The 17324-nt window shown below is 42.5% G+C and overlaps 1 protein-coding gene and 1 long non-coding RNA gene across 2 annotated transcripts in view; one reads left to right on the top strand and one right to left on the bottom strand.

Moving 5' to 3' along the window:
- Positions 1–17324, top strand: part of LOC126992053 (potassium voltage-gated channel protein eag-like) — a 137215-nt gene that overhangs the window by 100415 nt on the left and 19476 nt on the right. The window contains exons 5-6 of the mRNA XM_050850735.1: positions 863–904; positions 3453–3467. Of these exons, the coding sequence (XP_050706692.1) occupies positions 863–904; positions 3453–3467 (57 nt within the window). The remainder of the gene's footprint in view (positions 1–862; positions 905–3452; positions 3468–17324) is intronic.
- LOC126992056 (uncharacterized) lies at positions 5167–9549 on the bottom strand. The gene is made up of 3 exons (XR_007746128.1): positions 7215–9549; positions 6035–7092; positions 5167–5975 (listed from the first exon to the last, which is right to left on the bottom strand). It is a non-coding gene; the product is annotated as an uncharacterized LOC126992056 (long non-coding RNA).

The raw sequence follows: 17324 nt of genomic DNA, 5'->3' as shown, positions 1-17324 counted from the left end.
CTCTCTCTCTCTCTCTCTCTCTCTCTCTCTCTCTCTCTCTCTCTCTCTCTCTCTCTCTCTCTCTCTCTCTCTCTCTCTCTCTCTCTCTCTCTCTCTCTCTCTCTCAGTCTTCCCTCCCTCCCTCCCTCCCTGTTTTTATACTTCGAACCACGCCCCTCCTTTTTAGTGCGCCCTGTCTCCCTTCCTCCCTTCCTCCTCTCTCTTCCTCCCTCTCGCTCTATCTGTCCCTCCCTTCCTCCCATCCTACCTCCCTTTCTTCCTTCTTCATTTTTCTCCCTCTTCTCCAGATTCACCCTTTCTTGCCTCCCTCCCTCCCTCCTCCTATTCATCTTTCTCTCCCTTCTTCTCCTTATTTTCTCTCCTTCCATCTCCCTTTCTCCCATCTCCCTCTTTCATTCTCTTACCTAACGTTGCTACTTTCTTACGTTTCTCTTTTCTCTTTCTCTCTTCCTTCTCTCCCTTCTCCCGTCTCCCCCTGTCTCCCTTCTCTTCTTCCTTTCCCCCCTCCATTCTCCTTCCTCCCCTTTGCCACTCTCTTCCCTTCCTTTTTCTCTCCTTTTCTTCCTTTCTCCACTTTCCTCATTTCTTTTTCCCCTTCCATCCCATCCTCTTTCTTCCTCCCTCTCCCCCTCTCTTTCATACCTTCTTCCCTTCCTTTGTTTCTCCTATCATCCCATTCTCTACTTTCCTCATTTCTTTTTCCCCTTTCATCCCATCCTCTTTCTCCCTCCCTCTCCCCCTCTCTTTCGCACCTTCTTCCCTGTCTTTCTACTACTTCTCCTTCCCTCCCTCCCTCCCTTCTCCTCCCCTCTCCCCCCTTTTGCCGCTCACTATCTCAGGCTTGCCTTACCCTCCTTTGCAGATACTAAGATGTTTTTTGGCCCAAGCAAGAGTCAAACAACGGGTAATTATCTTTGCCTGAACCCCCTGCCTAATGACCCCCCCACCCCCTGCCACCCCCATCACCCCCCACCCCCCCTCATACCCTGCCAGAAGTTGTAATGCAGTAAGACTCTTTCGTACGCATGTGCAGTGGTGGTGATGGTGGTGGTGGTGGTGGTGGTGGTGATGTGGGTTCTCTACTTGTTATGGGGGGCGTATGTGTTAGCCCCCCTTCTCCCCCCTCCCCCCTTCCCTCCGCCGCCCCCCCTCCCACCCTCCTCCCTTCCCCTCTCTCCCTCCCCACCCCACGTCCTTACTCCACGCTCACGCCTCGAGATATAAGTTTCAGTAAAGCAAAAAAAATGAAAAACGAAAAAGAAATGACCCCCAACTTTACCGAACTGTCCCCCCCCTATCCCCTACCCCCCCTTATATCCATGGGCGTGGGTGTTGGGTGTGGGCGTGAGGGCGTGTAGCTAGATGTGGTCGTGGCATGCTACCATCTCAAGCCTGTATGGTAGATTGGTTGAATGGTAGGAAGGCTCTCCCCCTCCCCCTCCACCACACTCCCTATACCCCTCCCTCCCTCCCTCCCTCCCACCCTAGCACTCCCCTCTCCCCCCCTCCACCACCCCTTCACTGCCCCCCTGCTAGAGAACGTATTAAATAAGAGTTGCATTTTGTCTCTGTGTGTGTTTTAAGTGGTAAAGAGAAGGAGAGGAGAAAAGGAGAAAAAGAGAAGGAGAGGAAGAGAGAGAAAAAGAGAGAAATAAAAGAGAAAAAAACAAGAAACATAGATAGTGTAGATGCATTTGTGTTTCGCATGAGAAAAGGAAGAGAAAAATAATGAAAAAATAAGAGAGAATGTGAGTTTTAATTTGTAAAGAGAAGGAGAGAAAAGAGAGAGGAAGAGAGATAAGGAGAGGAGAAAAACACGTAGAAAACATAGATAGTGTAGTTGTAGTTGTGTTTATTATGACAAAAAGAGGAGAAAAAAGAATGAATTAAAAAGAGATAATATGTGTTTGAAGTGGTAAAGAAGAGAGAGGGAGAGAAAAGAGATAAGGAGAGGAGAAAAACACTTAGAAAACATAGATAGTGTAACTGTATTTGTGTTTCGTAGGAGAAAAAGAAGAGAAAAAAGAATGAATTAAAAAGAGAGAATATGTTTTTGAAGTGGTAAAGAAGAGAGAGGGAGAGAAAAGAGAGATAAGGAGAGAAAAAACACTTAGAAAACATAGATAGTGTAGTTGTATTTGTGTTTTGTAGGAGAAAAAGAAGAGAAAAAAGAATTAATTAAAAAGAGAATGTGTTTTAAGGGGTAAAGAAGAGAGAGGGAGAGAAAAGAGAGATAAGGAGAGAAAAAACACTTAGAAAACATAGATAGTGTAGTTGTATTTGTGTTTTGTAGGAGAAAAAGAAGAGAAAAAAGAATTAATTAAAAAGAGAATGTGTTTTAAGGGGTAAAGAGAAGGAGAGAAGAAGAGAAAAGAGAGAGATAAGGAGAGGAGAAAAACACTTAGAAAACATAGATAGTGTAGATATATTTGTGTTTCGTATGAGAAAAAGAGGAGAAAAAAAGAATGAATAAAAAAGAGAATATGTGTTTGTAATAGTAAAGAGAAGGAGAGAAGGAGAGATAAAAGAGAGAGATAAGAGAGAGATAAGGAGAGGAGAAAAACACTTAGAAAACATAGATAGTGTAGTTGTAGTTGTGTTTCGTATGACAAAAAGAGGAGAAAAAAAGAATGATTAAAAAGAGAATATGTGTTTAAAGTGAAGAGAAGAGGAAAAGGAGAGAGAAAAGAGAGAGATAAGGAGAAGAGAAAACAACTAGAAACATAAATAGTGTAGATATGTTTGTGTGTTCGTATGAGAAAAAGAGGAAAGAAAACTGAGAATGTGTATTTTAAGTGATAGAGAGAGAGAGAGAGAGAGAGAAGGAAAGGAGGAAAACACAGAAAATATAAATAGCGAAGGTGTATTTGTGTCTGGTATAAGAGGAAGAGAACAGAAGGTATGATAGGAGAAAAAATCAGAAAAAAATATATTAGACACTGATAAAAATGAAAACAACAGCCACAAGGAAAAAAAAGATGAGTAGGAGGAGGAGGAGAAAAAGGAGGAACATAAAAAAGGAAATATATAGGAGAAATAAAGTAAAAAATCAATAAGCCAACTGAGAAAAATGAAAGGGTGGAAAAAGGAAAAAGAAGATAAGGAGGAGGAGGAGGAGGAGAAGGAAAAAAGAAGTAGGGCGTTAGAAATAAATAAAAATAAATAAAGCAAATAATTAATAGACAAAAATAAATGTAACAAAGGATAAATGAAAAAGAGGAGGAGGAGGAGGAGGAGGAGGAGGAGGGAGAGAGCTGTAAAATTACCACACAAGGGCCCCCTGACGCTGCCCCCCGCCGCCCCAGCATGTCCCCGGGGCGGTGCAGGGGGCTGGGGTGTGGGGTGTCCTGGGGTGTCCTGGGGGGTGTAGTGTACAGTGTCGCCGCGCCCCGCCCCCGCGTCCCCCTGGCGGCTGCTCTAGACACTAATCTTGGCCCATATTCTCTCCACAGACAGCGGATTGCCAGGTAAAGAGGTTTTGAGCAACTCACTCACTCTTTTTTATCTCTCTACCTCTACCTCTACTTGCCCTCCTGTACCTGTCACCTTGCCTTACCTTACCTTACCTGCCGAACTGCCTATCTCCCTCCTGCTTGCTTCCCTTCCTCTCTCTATCTTAATCTCTACCTCTATCTCTACTTGCCCTCCTGTACCTGTCACCTTGCCTTACCTTACCTTACCTGACGAACTGCCTATCTCCCTCCTGCTTGCTTCCCTTCCTCTCTCTATCTTAATCTCTACCTCTACCTCTACTTGCCCTCCTGTACCTGTCACCTTGCCTTACCTTACCTTACCTTACCTGCCGAACTGCCTATCTCCCTCCTGCTTGCTTCCCTTCCTCTCTCTATCTTAATCTCTACCTCTTTCGTTGCCTCGTTTTACCTATCTTCCTTTACCTTGCCTTTCCTGCCTTCCCTTACCTTACCTCACCTGCCTACCTGCGTACTTCCCTTAATACCTTCCTTTCTCTCTCTTTGTACTCTCTATCCCTACCCGCCTCACCTTACCTTTCCTGCCTAATTGCTTACTTTTCTATACCTGATTGCTTCTCTGCCTCTTAATCTTTACCTCTCTTTATCTCTACCTCTCTTTTTTACCTACCTGTACCTACCTTACCTTACCTTAACTTACCTGCCCTCCTACCTGTCTGCTTCCTAACATATCTTTCTCTTTTTATCATATATAATTTATGTATTTATCTACCTGCTCTTACCTCTCTCTCTCTCTCTCTCTCTCTCTCTCTCTCTCTCTCTCTCTCTCTCTCTCTCTCTCTCTCTCTCTCTCTCTCTCTCTCTCTCTCTCTCTCTCTCTCTCTCTCTTTGATTTTGTTTCAGGTGTTCCCTTATCTGCTTCTCTTTTATCTTTTTCTCCTTCTCTCTATCTGTCATTTTTTTCAAACTATTTACCTTTCCCTACCTTTAATCAAGCCTTCTCCTTCCTTCCTTCCTTTTTTTCTTCCTTCTTTCCTTTCTTTCCTCCTCCTTCCTTTTCTTTTTTCCTTCCTCCCTTCTTTCCTTCCATTCTTTCTTCCTTCCTTCCTCTCTTCCTACCTTCATTTCTTTTTTCTTCTTTTCTTCGTCCCTTTTATTCACTTTTCCTTCCTTCCTTCCTTCCTTCCTTCCTTCCTTCTTTCTTTCCTCTTACATAACGCCTCCTTATTTTCTCCTCGCTCCACTCCACCTCCCTCGCCTCCACCGCTTCCTCCACTTCGACACGCCGTCAAGGAGGAGGTATGGACGCTTCCTCCTCCACTTCCCCCTCCACCTCCCCCTCCACCTCCACCTCCCCCTCCACCACCGTCACCGCTAAGACTTTGAGCTTTCCACTATCACAAAATTAATCTTCTTCCTCCTCCTCCTCCTCCTCCTCCTCCTCCTCCTCCTCCTCTCCTGATCCTACTCCTCCTGGTCCTCCTCCTCCTCCTCCTCCTCCTCCTCCTCCTCCTCCTTCTCCTCCTCCTCCTCCTCCTCCTCCAATCTCACGGTTACTTTACCTGTGAAAGCCAAGGATCTCTTTAATTAGTTATTACCTGGTGCCTAGCCTACCTGTGCTGTCTCTCTCTCTCTCTCTCTCTCTCTCTCTCTCTCTCTCTCTCTCTCTCTCTCTCTCTCTCTCTCTCTCTCTCTCTCTCTCTCTCTCTCTCTCTCTCTCTCTCTCTCTCTCTCTCTCTCTCTCTCTCTCTCTCTCTCTTCTTTTTTTCTCTTTTTTCTTCTTTTTCTTCTACTTCTTCTTTTCTTCTTTTTCTTCTTTTTCTTCGTATTCTTCCTCTTCCTCCTTCTCCTCCTTCTATTCCTCCCATTCCATATCTTCCCTCACTCCTCCTTCCATCTCTTCCTCTTCCAATCTAACTCCTCTTCACCCCATCTTCCTCCTCCTCCTCCTTCTCCTCTTCCTCCTCCTCCTATTACTGTTCCTCTTCCTCCTTTGGTCAATTTCCAATCAATGCTCCTTTCCTCCTGCTCCTCTTCCTACCGAACCTCTCTTCGCTTACCCCTCCTCCTCCTCCTCTTCATCCTCCTCCTCCTGCTCCTCCTGCTCCTGCTCCTCCCCCAACAGCAGGGACGTGGACGGCTCCCCTGCCCCTCCCCCTGCCGTAGACGCTCTGCCATAGCTCTTAGAACAGTTGAGAGGACAGACTCTTCTATTTTTACGAGCAATTCGCGTTTTCCGTTTTGTGTACCGTAGCGGACACCAGGAATGTATCTAACCCTACCTGACCTACCCAAGAATGATCTAAACCTACCTTACCTTATCCTAATTCCCTTACCTTCCTAACCCTACCCAAGAATGATCTAAACCTACCTTACCTTATCCTAATTACCTTACCTTCCTAACCCTACCCAAGAATGATTTAAACCTACCTTACCTTATCCTAATTACCTTACCTTCCTTACCCCACCCAGGAATGTATCTAACCCTACCTAACCTACCCAAGAATGATCTAAACCTACCTTACCTTATCCTAATTACCTTACCTTCCTAACCCTACCCAAGAATGATCTAAACCTACCTTACCTTATCCTAATTACCTTACCTTCCTTACCCTACCCAGGAATGTATCTAACCCTGCCTAACCTACCCAAGAATGATCTAAACCTACCTTACCTTATCCTAATTGCGTTACCTTCCTTACCCTACCCAGGAATGTATCTAACCCTGCCTAACCTACCCAAGAATGATCTAAACCTACCTTACCTTATCCTAATTGCCTTACCTTCCTTACCCTACCCAGGAATGTATCTAAACCTACCTATCCTACCTAACCTTACCTCACCTTAATTTCATTACCTATAAATCCTTCCTTACCTTACCTTACCTTACCCTCCTCTAACCTAACTTACCCTACCTAGGAATGATTTAAACCTACCTTACATTACCCTCCTTACCTTCCCTTCCTTACCTGACCTTGGAATGTACCTAAAACAACCTTACCCACGAGTGATGTAACCTTACCTGGCTACCTATCTGCTTACCTGTAAATGAACTAAACCAACCTAACCTCACGTACCCTACAGAACCTTACCCTTCTTACCTTACTTTCCTTACCTACCTTTCCTTACCCTACCTGCCTAACTAACCCTCCTTGTCTTACCCAAGAAAGCATTTAAACCTACCTGCCCACCTTTCCCTTAACCAGCATTGATTTAGACCTATCTCACCTTACCTTCTTCCTTACCTATGAACCCTCCCTTACCCTACACAGGAATGTATCTAAACCTACCTGCCTACTTTACCTTACTTTCCTTACCTATGTGTGTATTTAAACCTATCTTACCTTTCTTACCTGACGTAGTATTGTGTTAAACCTACCTTACCTTAATTTCCTTACCTATTTGTGTATTTAAACGTACCTGCCCTTCCTTACCTTACCCAAAGATGTATAAAACCTACCTACCTGTCTGCCTGAGAATGAGTTAAACGGATCTTACCCAACTTTCCTTACCTATAAGTGTATTTAAACCTACCTTACCTCACCTTTATTACCCAAATATGTGTAATACCTACCTTCCTACTAACTTGTCTGCCTATGAATGAGTTAAACGGATCTTACCCAACTTTCCTTACCTATAAGTGTATTTAAACCTACCTTACCTCACCTTTCTTACCCCAAAATGTGTAACAACTACCTTCCTACGAACCTGTCTGCCTATGAATGAGTTAAACGGATCTTACCCAACTTTCCTTACCTATAAGTGTATTTAAACCAACCTTACCTTACCTTTCTTACCCAAATATGTGTAAAACCTACCTTCCTACTAACTTGTCTGCCTATGAATGAGTTAAACGGATCTTACCCTTTTTTCCTTAACTATAAGTGTATATGAACCCACTTTGCCTTCCTTACCCAACCCAGGAATGTATTTAAACCTACCTTACCTTACCCTCCTTACCTGTAGATGTGTTAACCCTACCTACCTTAGCCTTACCTAGATAGAATTTAATTAAATCTACCTAACTACCTACCCACTTACCCACGCATGCTTCCCTACGTATCTCTTCGTTTACCATTATTATTATTATCATTATTATTATTATTATTATTATTATTATTATTATTATTATTATTATTATTATGTTTTTGTTAGTTTTTGTTTTTGTTCGAATCTGCTCCCCCTCAAGCTTGATTTTTAAAGGGCTTGACTCGATAACTCCCAAAGCAGCTTATTTTTATATACTTAATTAAAGCATCCCGAGGTGTGTGTGTGTGTGTGTGTGTGTGTGTGTGTGTGTGTGTGTGTGTGTGTGTGTGTGTGTGTGTGTGTGTGTGTGTGTGTTCCTATCCTTATCCTATACAAACACAGCTGCTTTAGACGGCTAGAAAACAAAACAAAAACAACAGTAATAATAATAATAATAATAATAATAATAATAATAATAATAATAATAATAATAATAATAATAATAATAATAATAATAATAATAAGGCTGGTGGTGATGGTGGTGGTGATAAGTGCCAGGCGGTGTTGCCAAACGTCCCCCGCAGGTATGATAAAGGTGTAGGCACGTTAATTAGACCCTTTAATGAGCTGGTTTACACGTGCCATCATTGTTACCTTCCCCCCTCCACCCCTCCTCCTAAGGATTCTCAGCTTCCCACACACATCAAATTCACTATTCCTTGTCCTGCCTCTCATCCACATTAACCTGGCGAAGAAGCCCCGCCCCCTCCGGCTATCCACCAATAAGATTTAACCTTCCTCAGCATCCATCAGTCACAGGACGAGTTGCAGAAGGGGAGCGGCTAGTTTGTGGGATAGCCAGTGATATGGACTTGTAAGAAAAAGAGGAGTTACCCTTTCACAGCATCCACCAATGAGATTTAGCCTACCAAAGCCTCCACCAATCACAGGCCGAGTTGGAGAATGGGCGTGGCTAGCTTGTGGATTAGCCAATGATATGGAATTATAGATAGAGAGGGGAGGAATTACCTTTTCATAGTACCCACAAATAAGATTTAGCCTGTCAGAGCGTCCACCAATCACATGCTGACTTGGAGTTGAGGGGCGTGGCTTAATGGTGAGGGGGAGGAGCTTATTCGCCCGGTTATCGTGAATGAGGGGTAGTCTCGGTGTTAGGCATGAGGGGTTAGTGTTAAGTGTTCAGATACTTTTCAACACCACCAACATCACCACCGACACCATCATCACCACCTTAACCATCATCATCACCATCATTTCTTTAGTTTCTTTCCCATCGTGTATGTGTGAATTACGTTGACTATAACAAACGAACACACACACACACACACACACACACACACACACACACACACACACACACACACACACACACACACACACAAACACATATGTACACAATTTCCTTTCACTTTCTTCTCTTTTCTTCTCTTCCTCGCCTTAAAACATTTTCTAGTGAACGGCGTTTTAAAAGAGGACGAAAAAAAGGAAGAACCCCGAAAATGTCTCCAGATCATAACCCGACAATAAAGGGAAAGAAAACGAGACAGGAAACCGGGAAAAAAAGAAAGATGCTCAAGGTTTTCTTTTTTCCCTTCAAACTTATACGAACCAGAAAAAAATAAAGAAAAAAATAAAGAAAACGCGAAACCCACTCGGAAAAAATAATATCACGCCAGACGCCAAAGAATAATAGATGGAAAAAACAAGAAAATAAAGGAAAAAAAAGAAAGGGAAAATAGCAATAGAGATTCAGCTTATACGAATCCCCCCCAAAAAAATTAAAAAAAGCAAAACTTACCCGGAAAAAATATCACGCAAGACACCAAAGAATAATAATGGGAAAGAAAGAAAAAAAAAAAGAAAAAAGGGAAAAATAATAATAGATTCAGCTTATACGAACCACCAAAAAGAAAGAAATAAAAAAGCGAAACTCCCGGAAAAAAAAAATCGCGCCAGAAACTAAAGAATAATAGAGAAAAAAAAAAAGGATAAAAAGGAGAGGATGGATTATAATAAAAGAGACTCAGCTGTACCACAAGACGCTGTTTGGACTCTCCTCTCCCCCCTCCCCCTCCCCATCACCATCCCCCCTTCCCCCTTTCCATCACCATCCCCCCTCCTCCTCCCTATCGCCATCCCCCCTTCCCCCTTTCCATCACCATCCCCCCTCCTCCTCCCTATCGCTATCCCCCCTTCCCCCTTTCCATCACCATCCCCCCTCCTCCTCCCTATCGCCATCCCCCCTTCCACCTCTCCCTCACCATCCCCTCTTCCTCCTCCCCATCCCCCCTTCCCCCTCCCTCTCCCCCTCCAGTAAAAAGAAGTCGAAAATAAAAAGCCTGTTTCTCTACAAGGTTTTCGTGCTGCTGGAAAGAGGAAAAAAAGGGACTGGAATGGAAAAAAGGGACGAAAAGTGAAGAAATGGTTGAAAAGTGAAAAATGAAGAGTTGAAATGGGAAAAGACGTGACCGAAGAGTGGAACTAAGGGACTGAAAAGTTAAAGTGATAAAAGGAAAGTTGAAAAGTGAAAATGAAGAGTTGGAAAGGGATAAAGACGGGACTGACAAGTGAAAAAAAAGGACTGAAAAGGAAAAAATATATAAAATGAAAGCTTAATAGTGAAAAACGGAACTGGAAAAAGAAAAAAAGGGCTGAAAATGAAGGTCTAAAGAGTGAGAAAAAAAAGGATTAAAAAAGGATAAGAGCAAGCCAAGGAAATAGTGGATAAGAGAGAGAGAGAGAGAGAGAGAGAGAGAGAGAGAGAGAGAGAGAGAGAGAGAGAGAGAGAGAGAGAGAGAGAGAGAGAGAGAGAGAGAGAGAGAGAGAAAGGAAACAGAAAACAGACAGAGAGGAAAGAGGAAGGGAAAAACGTGAATAGAGAGAAGGGGAACAGAAGAGACAGAGAAGAATGAGGAAGGGAAAAAAAGGGAACAGAGACAGACAGGAAGGGGAAACAGGAGGAAGACAGAAAGGAAAGAGAAAAGGAAAAAAGTGAATAGAGAAAGAAGGGGAACAGAAGAGATAAAGAGGAAAGAGGAAGGGAAAAAAAAGGAATAAAGACAGAAAAGAAGAACAGGTGAGAAACAGAAAGGAAAGAGGAAGGGAAAAAAGTGAATAGGGAGAGAGAAAGAGAGAGAGAAGGGAAACAGGAGAGACGACAGTGACAAAGACGAACCAAAAAAACGAAAGGAAAACAAGGCAATACTATATCTTAGGCTACGTCACGAACCATTTTCCCCGGCTCGTTAATCCACATCAGGCCAGCAGACAACGAGATTAGTCAGCGAGGAGACGGAGGAAGGGAGGCTGAGAGAGGGGGGGAGGGAGAGAGGGATGCTGAGGATGAGATGGAGAGAGAGGGGAAGGGAGAGGAGAAGGGGAGAGGGAGAGGAGGTATTAAAGGAAGCTGAAGGGATGGGAAGGAAATGGAAGGATGCTAGAGAAGGCTGAGAAGGAAGGGAAGGGAAGGAAAGGGAGATGAGGGATGCTGAGGGAGAGAGAGAGTGAGAGAGAGAGGGGGAGAAAAAGGGAAGGAGATAGAGGCAATGAAGGAAGCTGAAGGGAAGGGAAGGGCGCGAGAGAAGGCTGGGAAGGAAGGAAAGAGGCAAGAAGAGTTTGAGTAGGAAGGGAAGGGAAGGGTGCAGAGGAGCCTGGAAAGGAAGGGAAGGAAAGGGAAGGGAAGGGAAAGGAAGGGAAGGTGAAAGGCACAAAATGAAGCTGGGAAGAAAGGGTAGGAAAGAACAGAGAAGGGAAGAGAAAGGAAGGGAAGGGAAGGGAAGGCAGGCTAGTGGAGGAAGAATATGACAATAGGAGAGTAGTGAAAGAGAAGGAGGAGGAGGAGGAGGAGGAAGAGGAGGATGTAGGGATGCTGTTAAAAGGAGATGAAAAGGGAGATGAAAGGAGACTACTGAGGGGGGAGAAATAGTGATGCTGTGAGAAAAAGGAGATGGAGAGGAGATGAAGAAAGAAAAGAAGAAGGAAAGAGAACCAAAGGAAGAAGAGGGAAGTGGCGTGGAAAGAAAGACGAGAAAGAAACAGGATGAAAAAGAGGAAGGAGGAAAAGAAGAGAGGAAAGAAAGGAAAAAAAAGAAAGAATGGAAGAAAAGAGAAGGAAGGAATTAGAGAAAGATGCTGTGAAGATGAAGAAAAACAAGAAGAGAAAAAAAAGAAAAACAGAAAACAAAAAATAAATCAAGCAAAGAAGACAAAAAAAAAAGAGTGGAGGAAGAAAACAGGAAGAGAGAAAGATTGAAGCAAGAGAAAAAAAAATAAACAGGGAGATGAAGAGGAAGAAGAAGAGGAGGAGGAGTAGGAGGAGGAGGTAGCTGAGGGGAAAGAAAGACAAGAGGAGGGGAGGAAGAAGGGGGAGGGGGGAGGGGGAGGGGAGGGGGGGCCATATTCCCCAAAGGATACATAAAAGTCTCTTCACATTTCCTCGTCGTCTCAACTTGGCCCATTTAGGAGGAGGAGGAGGAGGAGGAGGAGGAGGAGGAGGAGGAACAAAGATAAAAAAGATAAAAAGAGGTGAAAAATATGACTAAGATGATGATGAAGGTGATGATGATGATGAGAAGGAGGAGGAGGAGGAGGAGGAGGAGGAGAAGAAAGAAAACAACGAGAACAAGAAAAAAACAAAAACAACAAGAAGAGGAGGAAGAGAAAAACGATGCAAGAGAACAAAGGAAGAAAGAAGAAGAACGAAAAGGAGGAGAAGGAGAAGGAAGAGGAAGAGGAAGAGGATGAGAAGAAGAAAGGAGAAAACTTAACTAACAATGAAAGGACACTCCAAAAACAACCTCCTCCTCTTCCTCTTCCTCTTCCTCTTCCTCCTCTTCCTCTTCCTCTTCCTCCTCCTCTACAGGTGTTCAGAGGTATAGGTGAGTCAGTTAGGCATCAACAGGTAAGGAGAAAGAGGAAGAGGAAGAGGGAGAGGAGGAGGAAGAGGAGGAGGAGGAGGAGGAGGAGGAGGAGGAGGAGGAGGAGGAGGAAGAGGCGCCGGTGCAACCCTCCTGTTTCATCACCTTTAAGCCGGAACACACACACGCACACACACACACACACACACACACACACACACACACACACACACACACGGATAGGTAGATAGATACATGACTGACTGATTGACAGATAGATAGAGGAAATAGATAAATACAACAAACTAACATAGGCCTATAGTCTCAAGCACTTCGAGGCCTATTACACACCCATATCTGACAAGGCTTCGGTGGAGGTTGCGTTAGTGTTTCCATGGGCAGTTCAATGAGCCTAGTGATCCCCTTGTGATAGATAGCTGGCGTCGTTTTAACATAGGCCTATAGTCTCAAGCATTTCTAAGCCTACACACCCATATTTGACAAGGCTTCGGTGGAGGTTGCGTTAGTGTTTCCATGGGTAGATTTATGAGCCTCGTGATCGTCTTGTCATAGTTAGCTGCCGTCGTTTTAACATAGGCCTATAGTCTCAAGCGTTTCTAAGCCTACACACCCATATTTGACAAGGCTTCGGTGGAGGTTGCGTTAGTGTTTACATGGGTAGTTCTGTGAGCCTAGTGATCGTCTTGTCATAGTTAGGTGCCGTCTGTTTCTTTGTCATTTTCTTAAACGCTTCCACTTCCTCTTCCTCTTCCTCTTCCTTCTCCTTCTCCTCCTTTTCGTTCTTCTTCTTTCTTTCTTTGTTCTCTTGCACCATCTTTCTCTTCCTCCTCTTCTTGTTGTTCTTGTTTTTTTCTTGTTTTCGTTGTTTTGTTTTTCTTCTTTCTCTTCATCATCACCATCATCATCATCATCATCATCTTAGTCATATTTTTCACTTCTTTTTTTTTTCCTCGTCCAAGCACACATAATTGACAAGGCTTTCGTAGGATTTCCAGGCATTCCCATGGGTAGTTTTATGAGCCTGGTGGTAGTCTGACCCTTCCTCTATATCATGAACCTAATAATCATCGCCCAAGAACACATAATTGACAAGGCTTTAGTAGGAGTTCCAGGCATTCCCAGGGGTAGTTTTATGAGCCTGGTGGTAGTTTGACCCTTCAACTATACCATGAACCTAATAATCATCGCCCAAGAACACATAATTGACAAGGCTTTCGTAGGATTTCCGGGCATTCCCATGGGTAGTTTTATGAGCCTGGTGATAGTTTGACCCTTCAACTATATCATGAACCTAATAACCCCCGCCCAAGTACACGTATTTGACAAGGTTTTCGTGGGAGTTCCGAGCATTCCCATGGGTAGTTTTATGAGCCTGGTGGTAGTTTGACCCTTCAACTATATCATGAACCTAATGACCCTCGTCCAAGCACACACAATTGACAAGGCCTTCGTAGGAGTTCCGAGCATTCCCATGGGTAGTTTTATGAGCCTGGTGGTAGTCTGACCCTTCAACTATATCATGAACCTAATAAAACACTCATGGGGACCTGTTTGACCTCCTTTTTGACCTTTAGATATAGTTAATGTGAGAGGAAGGATAACAATACCGGCTTCCGTCTTAACAATGAGGGACATCTCTTAGTGACGGAGAGCTTGGAATACAACAAAGGCGAAGGACATTTTAAAGCTGCAGTTGGTTTCTGGTTTATCAATGACGGACATCTCTTAGTGAAGGAGAGAAAAGAAATGGAAGGAATGACCCCGAAACAGGAGGAAAGAATGAAAAGAGGAAGAAGTAAAAACGGGAAGAAAAGGAAAAAAATTAGGATATATAGAAATGCAGGAAACAGAAAGCTTATTGGGTTATTAAGAGGTTGAAGAAGAGAAGGGAAAAGAAAGAAAGAGAAAGCTCCGAAACAGGAAGAAAGAATGAAAAGAGGAAGAAGAAAACAGTAAAGAGAGGAAAAAACGAGGAAATATGGAAATGCAGGCAACAAACTTTATTGTCTTATTAAGAGGTTGAAGAAGAGAAGGGAAAAGAAAGAAAGAGAAAGCTCCGAAACAGGAAAAAAGAACGAAAAGAAGAAAAAAACAGGAAAGAAAGGAAAAAATGAGGAAATATGGAAATGCAGGAAACAGAAAACTTATTGGGTTATAGAAGACTGCAAAAGAGAAAAGGGAAAAAAAGGCTCCGAAACAGAAAGAAAGAACAGAGGAAAAAAACACAGGAAAAGAAAAGAAAATAATGAGGAAATATGGAAATGCAGGCAACAGAAAGCTAATTGGGTTATTAAGAGGTTGAAAAAGAGAAACGAATAGAAAGAAAGAAATGGCTCCAAAACAGAGAAAGAACGAAAAGACGAAGAAAAGAAAACAGGAAAGAAAAGAAAAATGAGGAAATATGGAAATGCAGGCAACAGAAAGCTTACTGGGTTATTAAGAGGTTGACGAAGAGAATAGAAAAAGAAAAAAAAAGGCTCCAAAACATTAAGAAAAGAACGAAAAGACGAAGAAAAAAACAGAAAAAAAAATGATAAAGTGAAGAAATATGGAAATGCAGGCAACAGAAAGCTTATTGGGTTATTAAGAGGTTGACGAAGAGAATAGAAAAAGAAAGAAAAGGTTCCGAAACAGGAAGAAAAGAACGAAAAGACGAAGAAAAAAACAGAAAAATTATAGTGAAGAAATATGGAAATGCAGGCAAGAGAAAATTCATTGGCTTCTTAAGAGGTTGAAAGAGAGGGAAAAAGAGGAAAAAGAAGAGGAAAAAAGGAGGAAAAAAGAAGAAAGGGACACACACACACACACACACACACACACACACACACACACACACACACACACACACACACACACACACACCTGTTACAATCCTTCGCTCAGGTGGACAGGAAAGGAAAGAGAGGAAAGAAAACGCGACATGAAGAAAGATGAAGTGAAAGAAGATAAAACGAACGAAGAAAACAAGATAAAACAAAGATAGAAGACAAGAAGAACCGAAGGGAAACTTACTAAACCTAACACTACATCACGAAAAGAAGAAAGAAAAGAAGGAAGGAAAAAGAAGAAAAGGAAGGAAGAAAACAGGAAACAAAGAAAGAAAGAATAAAAGTAAGAGAGAAAAAAAGAAAGCAAGTAAAGGAGCGCAAAATAAATGACGTAACAAAAAGAAGAAAAGAAGGAAGAAGAAAAAGTAGAAAAGTAAGGAAGAAAACAGGAAACAAAGAGTGAAAAGACAAAAAAAAGAAAAGTAAAAGGAGAAAGGAAGGAAAAAAATAAAATGAAGGAAGGAAACAGGAAGCAAAGAAAGAAAAGATAGAAGTAAGAAAGAAAAGGAAGAAAGGAAGAAGAAAAAAGGAGAAAAGGAAGGAAGAAAACAGGAAACAGAGTGAAAAGATAAAAGAAAGAAAGAAGGAAGAAAAAAGTAGAAAAGAAGTAGAAAAGGAAGAAAGAAAACAGGAAACAGAGTGAAAAGATAAAAGAAAGAAAGAAAGAAGGAAGAAAAAAGTAGAAAAGAAGTAGAAAAGGAAGAAAGAAAACAGGAAACAGTGAAAAGATTTAAAGAAAGAAAGAAAAAAAGATGAAAAAGTAGAAAAGGAAGAAAGAAAAGAAGAAACAGAGTGAAAAGATAAAAGAAAGAAAGAAAGAAGGAAGAAAAAGTAGAAAAGAAGTAGAAAAGGAAGAAAGAAAACAGGAAACAGTGAAAAGATTAAAAGAAAGAAAAAAGGATGAAAAAGTAGAAAAGGAAGAAAGAAAACAGAAAACAGAGTGAAAAGATTAAAAGAAAGAAAAAAGGATGAAAAAGTAGAAAAGGAAGAAAGAAAACAGGAAACAGTGAAAAGATTAAAAGAAAGAAAGAAAGAAGGAAGAAAAAAGTAGAAAAGAAGTAGAAAAGGAAGAAAGAAAACAGAAAACAGTGAAAAGATAAAAGAAAGAAAGGAAGACAAACCAAAACAAAGTAAAAACAAAACAAGGAACACACCTCTAACCTAACACCACATCCCACCTTCCACCTCACCTCCACCACCTGTTCCACCCTTCGCTCAGGTGGACAGGTGGGTGAAGGTTAATTATGGCGTGCGTGTGGCCAGGTGGCGTCCCAGGTGGAGCAAATTACAGGTGGCCAGGTACTGCGTTGCCATGGGGACGGGGCGCTCGATACCCCCTACCCCCTACCCCCTTATCCTCGCCCTTTAACCCCCCCCCCCCCTCCTAATTTGGTCTACTTTCTCGCAGTCCCCCCCCTTCCACCCTTCTCGCCACCCCCCCACCCTCCCACGAAGACTTAGTAGAGGTCACGTGACTTGTGTTATGAATTTAGGTATGTAGGTTGTCGTAGTGAATATGTATCTGCTACTACTACTATTACTACTACTACTACTACTACTACTACTACTACTACTACTACTACTACAAGGATACATACTAATATAAGATTTCAAGGAGGTCAGCTTAGTTAGTCTTCATCTGTAATTTCTACCAATAAATCTATTACTATTACTACTACTACTACTACTACTACTACTACTACTACAACCACTACAACCTCCCACACACACATACATAACCCACTAAGCACACAAATGACGTATTTAATCAGGGTATATTTCCATCACTCGCTCATAAACAGGTCATTAGTGGTGTGATTGAGGACCCACAAAGAAATTAAGGGCGAGAAAAAGAGTGATTAACAGGTAAACCCAAAATAGGATCCTAATGACCAAGAAAATCAAGGTTAATTACGGCCAACAGGTGAAGCGGAAAATAACACACCTGCCACTTACACCTGTCCTCCTCCTCTTCCTCCTCCTCCTCCTCCTCCTCCTCCTCCTCTTACCCCAGTTACCTCAATTCTTCCCCTTATCTTCCCTTCCCAAGACCTAACACGCCAAAATCTCATTCCAGCAACCTTCCCCAGCCTTCCCCTTTCCTCCCCATCCCCTCCCAACACTCCCTCCTTCCTAACACCCCCACGATTATACTCCCTTCCTTTTCCTCCCCACACTTGCTTTCCTTCCCCAATTCA

The sequence above is a fragment of the Eriocheir sinensis genome, unplaced genomic scaffold (genome assembly GCF_024679095.1).
Source record: "Eriocheir sinensis breed Jianghai 21 unplaced genomic scaffold, ASM2467909v1 Scaffold391, whole genome shotgun sequence".
In the NCBI taxonomy this organism is placed as follows: Eukaryota; Metazoa; Arthropoda; class Malacostraca; order Decapoda; family Varunidae; genus Eriocheir; species Eriocheir sinensis.
Note: the sequence above shows the minus strand (reverse complement) of the source record. Positions and strands in the feature narration are given on the sequence as shown.